The sequence below is a fragment of the Macaca nemestrina genome, chromosome 1 (assembly GCF_043159975.1).
Source record: "Macaca nemestrina isolate mMacNem1 chromosome 1, mMacNem.hap1, whole genome shotgun sequence".
NCBI lineage: Eukaryota > Metazoa > Chordata > Mammalia > Primates > Cercopithecidae > Macaca > Macaca nemestrina.
In genome coordinates this window covers 112,504,902-112,516,572 of record NC_092125.1, presented here as the reverse complement: position 1 = coordinate 112,516,572, position 11,671 = coordinate 112,504,902, and the positions used below count along the sequence as shown (strand labels likewise).

The following is an 11,671-nucleotide window of genomic DNA, read 5'->3' as shown; positions in this document are numbered from 1 at the left end:
CGGCACCTGGGAGAAGGCGGATTGTGTAAGGGGGCCTGTGACCCCAGCGTGCCGTGGCCTCGGGGAGTGGGAAGTGGAGGCAGGAGCCCTCCTTACACTTCGCCATGAGTTTCCTGATCGACTCCAGCATCATGATTACCTCCCAGGTGAGTCACCGCCTCCCTCCCCGACACCCGTCCGCCTCCCTTTCCCGAATTGCCCTCTCAGGTCCTCCGCGGTGCGGGCTGGTCCGGGGTCTGGCGTCTCTCTCTAGCTGCCTGCGCCAGTTACTCCGGGACCCAGAGCGCGAAGAGGGTGTGCGATTTGCTGCCTCCGGTTCCCTCTACCCCGGCTATCAGGAGGCTGGCCTGCGGCCGTCCGCGGCCCCACCCGGCATGCGTCCCTGGAATTTCGGTCCACTTTTGGAAGGGGTCCGCCGGCCTCCACGCTTAGAGCCGGCGCCCCCAGCTAAGGCGGCAGTCCTCAGAGCTCCTCGAAGCTCCTCGAAGCTTCCGGGCTGCGCCGCTGACCCTGGGCTGGGGAAGCCTGTGTGGTTCCGGGCACCGGGTGTGCGGCGCGCCAATCAGGGCTGGATACTGAGGACACGTCAGTGTAGGCTTTGCTGTTAGATGTCAAATCTGCATCCAGGTGTGGAGAAATTTGCTGCTTCAGAGTGTCAATATAAGGTTATACGTATGCTTAAAAGTATAAAGTTTCGTTTTTGCACTGACACCTCATCCTTTATCCTATGCTTACTTACCCACCTTTTTCGGATGTTTTTCTGACCCTCATTTCTTCTCCATTGGTCACCTTCATTTGTACAGTCAACAAACATTTATCGACCGTTATATAAAGCTCTGAGCGTACAAACATAGAAGACATTGTCTGTGCTCAATAGAAGCTTCGTCTAGTGAGCCTGTTGCTTTTACCATGTAATCCATTGTTACTTATTGTTTCTTCCTAGCATTTATCATAGCACTGGCATCATTTATGTATGTGTTTATGATTTTGTTTTTTGAAATCCTGCCTTGTTCATAGCTGTATCTCCACTTTTAAGTGCAGGCATTCAATAAATAATTGTTGGCCAACTGTTAATATTTGTGAAGCTCAGACTACCTATTTACCTTTTTCCCCTCGTCTTTCCAATAATTTGAAGGTTTTTTTTTTTTTTTTTTTTTTTTGGTTGTTTTTACTTGTTCTTTCTCTCAAACGGCAAGTAACACAAACAGTTACCTTTTGGAGCTTAAAGTGAACTAAATTTTTGTTCTTTGATTCAATTTTTGTATTGCTTCATCCTAATACTCGTCTCCGTATAGCGGAGCATTGTCCTTTTCTTTTCAAAAACTTTTACAATGTTTAAGAAGATAAGAAAGAAGGAAAAGCCATCCATGATCCTACCACTCTAATGCAATCTTTTTTTAAAAAAATTTTTTTTAATTTACCACCTTTCTATAGTTTTCATAATTGTTTTTATTGACTGCGTACTATTCAAATGTGTTGTTAAAAAACCTGGACATGTAATTCTTCTGTTTAAAACCTTTCTAAGACTACCCAGTGCCCTTGGTGACAACTCAGGGTTATTTTTAACCCTAGTACCAATTTAAGAAAAATAACAATATTTAATTAGCTTTTCTTTTCACTTAGAATAAAGATAAGAATGTCAGTAGAAAATTGGCTTTGCATTGCAGCCTCTAAGATTTTTAGCGTGGATATAATTGATACGTTGAACCAAGGAAGTGGCTTTCTAATTTTGTATGCCTTGTAATCATAGACTTTTACTTCACACATGTATCCATATGCAGTAATTGTTAAACTAATGTGGAAGAAAGACCCAAAGATTCCTTTGCATGGAATGTTCTCTGTTCACATATTTATGTGGCTACTTTGTCATCATTTCGGCATTAGTAAAAATGTCACTTTAGGAAGGTTTTACCTGATACCCTGCCCACAGCCAAAGTGGCTTTCCATTTCGGCTGCCTTCTTCCTCATTTCCATGTTTTATTTTCTTCTTGACATTTATTACTATAGTTCATTTGTATGTTCATGTGTTTGTTGTCTGTCCATGAAGTCCAAGACACTGTCTTTCTTGTTCTCTCCTGTATTCACCAGCATCTAGATCAGTTGCGGGCACACAGTAGAGTTGTAGTGAATATGTATTTAATAAAAAGCACTTCTCTAGAGAGGTGCGGTTACCTTGGAAACACCACCATTGCCCCCCGCACCCCTCCCCACTCATTTTTCTGTGTTGTATTAACTGAAAGGTTTATTTGAAATGAAATCTGAAATTAGAGATCCCATATTGAATCTTGCTCACCGCACCACAGGATGAAGTTCACACTCCTTTACGTGGCTTTTCAGGTCCATTATTGATGGGACCCTCGCCCTTATCAGGCCCCTTATTGATGGGACCCTGGCTCTTCTCTCTTCAGCTGTGGCTTTCACCATTTTATTCTTTAGACTTCCTGAACTTCTTTTAGTTCCCTAACCTGTCCATGCTGTGGTGCCTCCAGATTTCCACACAGTGTGTTTTCTTTTTCTGGGCCTTTTCCTCATATCCTTTTCAGCTTTCAGATCTCAACTTGAACATCCAAGAAGCTTCTCCTAGACTGGACTAGATGTCCCTATACATACTGCCATAGTACCCTTCACCTACTTCCCCTGTAACAACGCTACCACATTGTTTTGTAATTACTTGTTTATCTCCTCCATAGATTATAAACTTTTGAGAGTAGCATTCATGCTCTCTTGTTTGCCATTCTATCCCTTGGACCTGGCACATATTAGGCACTAATAAATATTTGTTAAATGATTAAAAGGGTGAACAAATGATCCAAGAAAGTTGTCTTTTATACTTAATTCTTTAATAACTATCCTGCTGATGGCCATCTTTTTTTTTTTTTTTTAACAGTAGCTAATTTTCAACCCAGAAGTCACTTTTATAAAAGCAACTGTTATCTAACTCATGTTTTGAGCCCTCTGTACAGTCATTAAGACTTATCAGTTCCAGAGTACACTCTTAAGTCCTAAGGTCAAGATTTTACTCTGTACAATTCTGAAAGTATTAAGTCTCGTTTATAATAAGAAGCTATGTGCCAACCTTCTTATTTTATTTGCAAAGCTTCTTATTTTATTTCCATTTTATTTGCAAAGCTATTTGAAATTGCATTTTGCTTCTGCATTCTTTTTGGATCCTCTATAATCTTGCCAGAATTTGTGTTTATCTTGGATGTAAATGAATTCTCCAGCTACTTTTGTGTATGTGTGTAGTTTAAAAGTCTTTTTTTTTTTTTTCAACTTTAATTTTATTGTAGATTTGGTACTTGTGCTGGGTATATTGTGGGAGCTGAGGTTTGGGATACAAATGATCTGGTCACCCAGGTACCAGGTACATACTACTCAATAATTGGTTTTTCAGTCCTTCCCCTTTCTCCCCTCCCCTGTCCCCAAGTAGTCTCCAGTTTCGTTTTTTGCCATCTTTATGTTGGTGAGTACCCAATATTTAGTTCCCACTTAGAAGTGAGAACATGGGGTACTTGGTTTTCTGTTCTTGCGTTAATTTGTTTAGGATGATGGCCTCTAGGTGCATCTGTGTTGCTGCAAAAGACATAATTTTGTTCTGAAAGTCTTGTTACACTTTCTTTGTCAATGTGAAAGGAGGCCACAATAAAATATTAAAGGTATATATCTGTTTCTCTTTTCTTCCATTCCCCTCCCCACCATATAAACTTAAAATTTTTGCTTGTTTTCTCTTACTTGTCTAAAGTTCCATTTCACAGCAATCTTGGTGATTTTTTTTTTTTAATCATCCATTTCCACTATACATACTACTCTCATTCCTAACTGCCCAACTTCTCTATCTTCAGTTGTGGCTTCATAAGTCATATGAATATGGTCTCTAAACTCTGAATTTACATCTGTCTTTATAGAGTTACCATTGGTAACTCTTTATAATAGCCAAAGGATATCCTGGACATTTTCTCCTAATCTGTTTGATCCTTTCCTTTTCTACTTGATCTAGATGCTTGGATCCAACTTACTTTCTTACACCTGCTTGTTCGTTTACCTTCATATATATACATATATATATATATATAAGTCCATACTTGGATCATTGTTATAGTTTGTCTACCACTAATACAGAGGCCTGAAAGCTACTGTAGAAAATCACACAGCTGTGTAGTTTGCCAACGCCATGAGTTTAACCCTCAGCTCACTGAATTATTCCTTTTCTTGACCTTAATCAGCTACTTGTTTTATTCCCCTCAAAGTTTGTCTGAATCTTTGTCAAAGCTCCCTTTTCTATACTCACCTGTCTTACTCTTAGCAGATAACCTTGCCTCATACTTACTCAACAAAAGTGAAGCCAAAAGGTATGATCTCCTACTATGAGTACTTTCTGCATAATCTAAAAGGTTATCTGTGTTCACAACCATTCTCACCTCCTTTCCTCCCATTTCAGAAAACGGGGTTCCCCTACTCCAGTTTAAGTCCATTCTCCCTACCTTTGATCTTAGAGTAGCTTATTTTGAAGTGGTTAAAAGCACAGATTTTCTAAACAGCCAGAGTCAATAAGAGCTGAAAACATATTATTTTTTAAAAAAAGCACAGATTTTGGAGTCAAACAGGCTTGAGTTCAATCTTGATTCTGATACTTACTATAAATTGATTAACTTCTCTAAACCTCATCTTCCTCTGTGAAAATAGGACAATCAAACTTACCTTACTGGGTTTTTAATGATTTTTATAAGATTATAATGCTAAGTACTACTTAGAGAGCCTGGAATATAGTAAATGCTTAATAAAAGTTACCTAATAATAATAATAAATTAATAGTATCAGTTCATCCTCTAGCATTCCATCATCCTTCTCATCTTTTTCTCCTTACTTGACTGCTTTCTTTCCCCTTGGCCAATAAACTGTCCCTTTATTCCATATTCTTCTCTAGCCTATTATCTAGTGTTCTCTTTTTTTCTCATTCCTGGCCCTCCCTGGAGTAATTTGCATTTACTATCCCCACTGGTTTAGCTCCCATTCATTCTGACCTGCTACACTCTGGTTCCTGCCCCTACCTCACCATTCAAACTGTGTTCCTTATCCTCTAGTGTTTTCTTCTTGGCACATTGCTCTCCTTACTCTAGATACTGTTCCCGGGTGATCTCATGTACTTTGATGGTTTCAACTCATAAGTATATCTTAGACCTGTCTTCACAATCTGTCTTTTATTCAGGTGCTTGCTGGATATCTTGACCCATCTTGCTGGCTGTCCCTCAGGCCCTTAGTGTGTTCAAAATGAGCTCATCATTTTCCCCATCCTCTGCCCCCTTTCCTAAACCTCTTCTTTCTCCAATATTCTTAATATAAATTGGGTAGCTTCACTATTCATCCTGTATTCCAAATTATCATCCTTGACTTCTCCCTGCTGATTTTACCTTCTAAATAGTTCTCAAATCTGTCGTCTCCTCTTCTGTCACCAAATGTCTTAATTCAGGGCTTTATCATCTTTCATCTGAACTCCCATAACACATTTCTATGATGCTTCTCTTCCTACAATGTTATTTCCTTCAAATGTGTCTTCCACACAGTCACCATACTGCTCTCTATAATATACAACAAATCAGACCATGCCATTTCCCTGCTTAAATAACCCTCACCACCTCTAGACTATAATCTTAGGGTGGCCTTCAAAGCTCTCAGTGGTTGGACATCCACTCCTCTTGTCTAGCCTCATTTTTAACCTCTTCCTTCTTTGAATTTCATCTTCTAGCATCTCCAAACCATGTGTAGTTCCTGGCATATACCACGCTTTTCACTCTGCGCCTTTACTCATGCCCTTTGCTATCTGGAAAGCCCTGTCCTCCTACCCCTACCACCTGTTTTTACCCTACTTGATTCTTTTTTTGTTCATTTGTTTTGTTTTGAGACAGGGTTTCGCTCTGTCACCCAAGCTGGAATGCAGTGACGTGCTCACGGCTCACTGTAGCCTCCACCTGCCAGACTCAAGTGGCCCTTCCACCTCAGCCTCCCCATAAGCTGGAACTACAGGCACGCACCACCACACCTAGCTAATTTTTGTATTTTTTGTAGAGATAGGGTTTCACCATGTTGCCCAAGCTGTTCTCGAACTCCTGGGCTCAAGCGATCCACCCACCTTGGCCTCCCAAAGTGCTGGGATTATAGGCGTGAGCCACTGTGTCCAACCTCCCTACTTGATTCTTATTCATCCTTTGAGAGGGTGGTTTTTAACATGTTAGGAGTGGTGGAAACCGTTGAGTGTGTGATGAATACCTTCAACCACTCTAGAAAAATGCACATAATCCCAAAATTTGCACACAATATCAGGTTGTAACTGCAAATTAAAACTTCCTTCAGCTCAAGCATTATCTTCTCCAGAAAATCTGTCCTAAGCCCCTACAGATTGGTTTGGTCTTCCTCTTTCATATTGTTTTACAATATCGTGTATGTATTTCTATCATTGCATATCCATATTATGTTATAGTTATTTATGTAGTGTCTTCACTGTGTTGTGAGCTTGTAGAGGGTAGTAACCATCCTACTTATCTTTGTATCCTCAGCACCTAGCATAGCACATCGGAGTTATTACAGAAGATTTAAGATTGAATGCTGAAGAATAAACCATCTTTTATGTAGACCACTTAGCCATTCAGCAAGCACTTATGGAGAGTCTGCTATATACCAGGCTTTGTGCTGGATGCCAAGGATACAAAGATTACAAGACAAACATGGTTTTTGTCCTCATAGAGCTTATAATCTAATGTCAAAAAATATTTAAATCAGGCATTACAAAACCGTATGGTAAGCACTTTGATGAGGGAAGTACGATGTAGAATAAGATTATATAAAAAGAGCAATTTATCTGTGTTTGGGAGGGCAGCGAGGGCCTTCCAGAAGGAGTAAATAGCATAACTGGGAGAGGGTTGGAGAGAAGTTCCTGTCAGAGGACATTTACAGAGGTCTCGATGTGAAAGAATATGGGTCTAAAGAACCAAAGGAAGTTCCAGGGGGCTGAACACATGAGTTTGCTAGGCAGCAGGGGCATGATAAGAAGCTAAAGTAGTCTGTGCTAAACTACTGAGTTTACACTTGCTCAGTAAAGTAGTCCCTAGGAAGACATAAAATCATTTTCTTCATAAAGGTCCTAGCCAGTTTAAGAAGAAAAGATTAGTCGTGTCAGTGCATGTCTATGTATAGAAAGTTCTGCTTACTACAGACCAGCTTTGTCAGCTGTCATGTGGCTATGGTCTCTGCCAGTTTGAAACAAAACTGACAAAAGAGGGATCCTGCAATCTCTCAGCTTTACACTGAGATGAAAACCACTTTATGTAGATTAGGCAGGATGGCGGAGAAGCTAAGAAAACTCTCTGAAGGAAACAGATATAAAACACATTAGGCTTTCTACTGCTCGTCTGCTTTTGGTCTCAACTCCTTTCCCGTGAAGTTTTTGTTTTTTAAATTGATTTATTTTTATTTATTTTTTGAGACAGGGTCTCACTCTGTTGCGCAGGCTGGAGCACAGTGGTGCAGTCATGGCTCACTGCAGCCTCAACTTCCTAGGCTCAGGTGATCTTCCCACCTTTGCCTCCCAGGTGGCTGAGACTACAGGCAGACCCCACCACCCCCAGCTCATTTTTATGGGTGTGTGTTTTTTTGTAGAAACGGGTTTTCACCATGTTGGCCAGGCTGGTATTTTTTTTTAAATACTTGCAGTCAGGGATCATCCGTAAGAAGCAAATCTCACTCTGACTCCTTTTCTTTTTTTTTTTTTTTTGAGACCGAATCTCACTCTATCACCCAGGCTGTAATGCAGTGGCGTGATATTGGCTCTCTGCAACCTCCGCCTCCCAGATTCAAGCTATTCTTATGCCTCAGCCTCCGGGAGCAGCTGGGATTACAGGTGTCCACACTCAGCTAATTTTTGTGTTTTCAGTAGAGACGGGGCTTTGCCATGTTGGCCAGACTGGTCTTAAACTCCTGGCCTCAGGTGATCTGCCCACCTTGTCCTCCCAAAGTGCTGGGATTACAAGTGTGAGCCACCACACCTGGCCGCTGATTCCTTTTCTATTTGCGAACTTCTCTGACTCATGTAATTATTATCATAAGATTATGGGAAAATATGTACTTCCATTTTTGTCTTGAAGCATACTCTGTAACATGTATAACTTCAAACATCCAAGAACATTTAAACATTTATTTCCAATGTCATGAGCTTTAATAAGTAGGTCTTATAAGAGTGGATCTTATCTTTAATCCCTGAAATAAGTTAACCGTCTAGTTAGCAGACCTGTTTTATAGAAATGTTTCTATAAAACATTTCTCAGAAAAAATATATATTGACATTCTATCTTCTTTCCCTTCCAGATACTATTTTTTGGATTTGGGTGGCTTTTCTTCATGCGCCAATTGTTTAAAGACTATGAGGTGAGAAGAAATAATTTTGTCATACTTACACTATATGAATTTAGATTGACAAGAAAAATGTCTCCATTAAAGAAACATTATGTTCATTTCCAAGATAGGAAGCTGTTACCAAATAAGTACTATATAACTATTAGATTGGAGAATATAATTAGGCTTAATTGATTTAAAAGGGGGGAAAAAAGGCAAGCCAAATGTAGCCCAGAAGTTAGGAGGAAGGAATGTTATGCCTTAGTCGTATCAGGATATGCACCAATAGCAAATAGTTATTCTGCAGGAGAGAATTTAATTCATAATGTCTCACAAATGTTCCCTTTCATTTGTCTATCTGGCCCTGAATTGCCAGTCTTATATTCTAAGTTAATACCAAAATCCCAAGGCTATCAGGGGAACCAGCCCCCAATATTTCAACATAGGTTCTTTCTGTTTTCCCTAAGTGTCGACCGGTCTCAGAAATAAAGAGTACAAGAGAAAAATTTTATAGCTAGGCCTCTGGGGGTGCCATCACATATTGGTAGGACTGTGACAGCGACCCTGAGCCACAAAACCAGCAAGTTTTTATTAGGGATTTCAAAAGCGGAGGGGGTGTATGAATAGGAAGTGGGTCACAGAGTTCAGTGCTTCAGATGCAATAAAAGATCACAAGGCAGAGGCAAAAATTAGAATTACTGATGAGGATCTGTGTCCTGCTGTGCACTCATTGTCTTGATAAACATCTTAACAGGAAACAAGGTTCCAGACCTGACAACTGGTCTGACTAGAATTTTCCAGGCTGGAATTTCCCAATCCTAGTAAGCCTGAGGGCATTGCAGGAGACCAAGGCGTATTTCAGTCTTATCTCAACTGCATGAGACAGACTTCCTAGAGCGGCCCTTCATAAACCTCCCCCTAGGTGTGCATTCCTTCCTCAAGGTTATTCCTTGATGGGAAAAGAATTCAGCGATATTTCTCCTACCTGCTTTCTGCAAGAAGAAAAATATGGCTGTATTCTGCCCGACCCCGCAGGCAGTCAGACCTTAAGGTTATCTTTCCTTGTTCCCTGAAAATCGCTGTTCTGTTCTTTTTCAGGGTGTACTAATTTCGTATTGTTCAAACACACATGCTTTACAAACAATTTGTACAGTTAACGCAATCATCACAGGGTCCTGAGGTGACATACATCCTCAGCTTACAAAGATGACGGAATTAAGAGATTAAGACAGGCGTAAGAAATTATAAAAGTATTAATTTGGAGAACTAATAAATGTCCATGAAATCTTCACAATTTGTATTCGGAGATTGCAGTAAAGACAGGTGTAAGAAATTATAAAAGTCCTAATTTGGGGAACTAATAAATGCCCTTGAAATCTTCACAATTTATGTTCTGCCACAGCTTCAGCCGGTCCCTCCATTCGGGGTCCCTGACTTCCCGCAACACAAAGCTGGTGTTTTTATCTTAAGCTTTGGATTCAGAAGATCACCATCCTAGACTGGACATTTCCTAGTTAGTTCTCCTAATTAGTAATAAGATCAGGGGTTATAGTCTACATTGGGTCATTTCTAGGATGTTCTCCATTAAACTTTCTCGGGGAGTTTATTGTCTGAAAGAGCCTGGAATTCTGGAAATTTTCTTCTGCCCAATACTTTAAGGCCTCCCAGGGGAGGTTCCAGAACTGATCCAGGATCTGCAGAGTGTTGAAGAACCCCTTTAAACATTAACCATTATATACGAATGTGTCAGTTTTTTGTCAGTGTGCATCAGGAATTCTAAGTGCTACCTATGACCTTGTCACTTCATCTTCTTGTCCTCAAAATTCTTCATCCACAAGAGGATGCTGGTAATAGTGACTCAAGATTCAGAAGTGCCACCTACTTTGGTCTTTTTCTTTAGCTCCAGGCAAGTTGCTATTGTGGCCCTACTTCCAGTGACTTCAGAATTTCCTCAAAATAAGTTTTCTGACTTGTAACCAGAAGGAGGTTATCAGTTCAGTTTTTAAACACGGAAATAACTTCTAGTCTCTATTTGGCTTTTAACAGATACGTCAGTATGTTGTACAGGTGATCTTCTCTGTGACATTTGCATTTTCTTGCACCATGTTTGAGCTCATCATCTTTGAAATCTTAGGAGTATTGAATAGCAGGTGAGTAAGAGTACTGAATAACTCCTCTTGAAGAGTTCTGTGCTACATTCTTTACGGTGGAAAAGCTATCTGGATCTCATAACTGAGATAAAAAAGAAACACTGTGTTAATAATTTAGTCTCAGTAACTACAATGATCATAGCAGATATGGGTCACAGCCACCTAGTAGCTGGTTTGACAAAGATTATGAGAAACCAGGAAAGAAAAGATCTGACCATTAACTCTGAAAAACTCATTGGAGTGAGGCTGTGAAGCCGCAGACTAGGCTTCACTCCTAGAAGCTTTATTTTTCCGGGACTGCTCGCTGACTGAATCCCAGTAACAGCCCTTCACATTGTTCTGCTGATTGAAAATCTCTACCTGAAAAGGTTAGAATTCCTCAGAGATACTTAATGATCTCTCTGAAGACTGAGCTCCAGTTCTTACTTAACTTAGTTACTTTTATTGATTTTACAGTCATGGTCAAGTTTGGTTGAATTTAAAGTGTTTCTTAAAACACTTTTTAAAAGTAACTCTTTACTCCCTTCCGAATAATAGACCTGTTAGTTTATTAGACAGTCTATCCGAAATATTTCTTGCTTGTTAATCTGCAAGCTTGAGAATTTTTTTAGCGGCATTTATGTGTAGGGTTCAACTATGCTATGCAGGCTTTGTTGTACTTTTTTATCACTACCTGGAAAAACCTTTAAGAGTAAAGTAGTCTTTCACTCTAAAGTTAGGACTCAGCACCAAGGTAAGTTCATTATAGACCCCTGACACTTGAGACTTGTAGAGAGACTGTACTCTCAAATCCTTTGATAATCAGAGTTGAAAACAAAATTTGAATTAAAAAGAAAAACTTACTGTACAAATGGTTAATCACAAAACATTGAAAGGTTAAAAAAAGAGAGAGGGGCTAGACACAGTGGCTTACGCCTATAATCCCAGCACTTTGGGAGGCTGAGGCAGGAGGATCGCTTAAGTGCAGAGGTTCAAGGCCAGCCTGGGCAACAAAGTGAGACCCTGTCTCTACAAAAAAATTTTAAAAAATTAGCAGAGGGTAGTAGTACACACCTATAGTCCCAGCTACACTAGATGCTGAAGCAGGAGGATCCCTTGAGCCCAGGAGTTTGAGAATGTGCAGTGAGCTGTGATCACTG

General features: G+C 40.1%; 1 protein-coding gene across 2 annotated transcripts in view; it reads left to right on the top strand.

Annotated features, from left to right (window-relative positions):
* Positions 1-15: 15 nt before the first annotated feature.
* Positions 16-11,671, top strand: part of LOC105479029 (G protein-coupled receptor 89A) — a 55,154-nt gene continuing 43,498 nt past the window's right edge. For both annotated transcript variants that reach the window (XM_011736795.3, XM_024792034.2), the window contains exons 1-3: positions 16-146; positions 8,356-8,415; positions 10,429-10,532. In XM_011736795.3, coding sequence (XP_011735097.1) covers positions 105-146; positions 8,356-8,415; positions 10,429-10,532 — 206 coding nt within the window. In that variant the 5' untranslated portion in view covers positions 16-104. The remainder of the gene's footprint in view (positions 147-8,355; positions 8,416-10,428; positions 10,533-11,671) is intronic.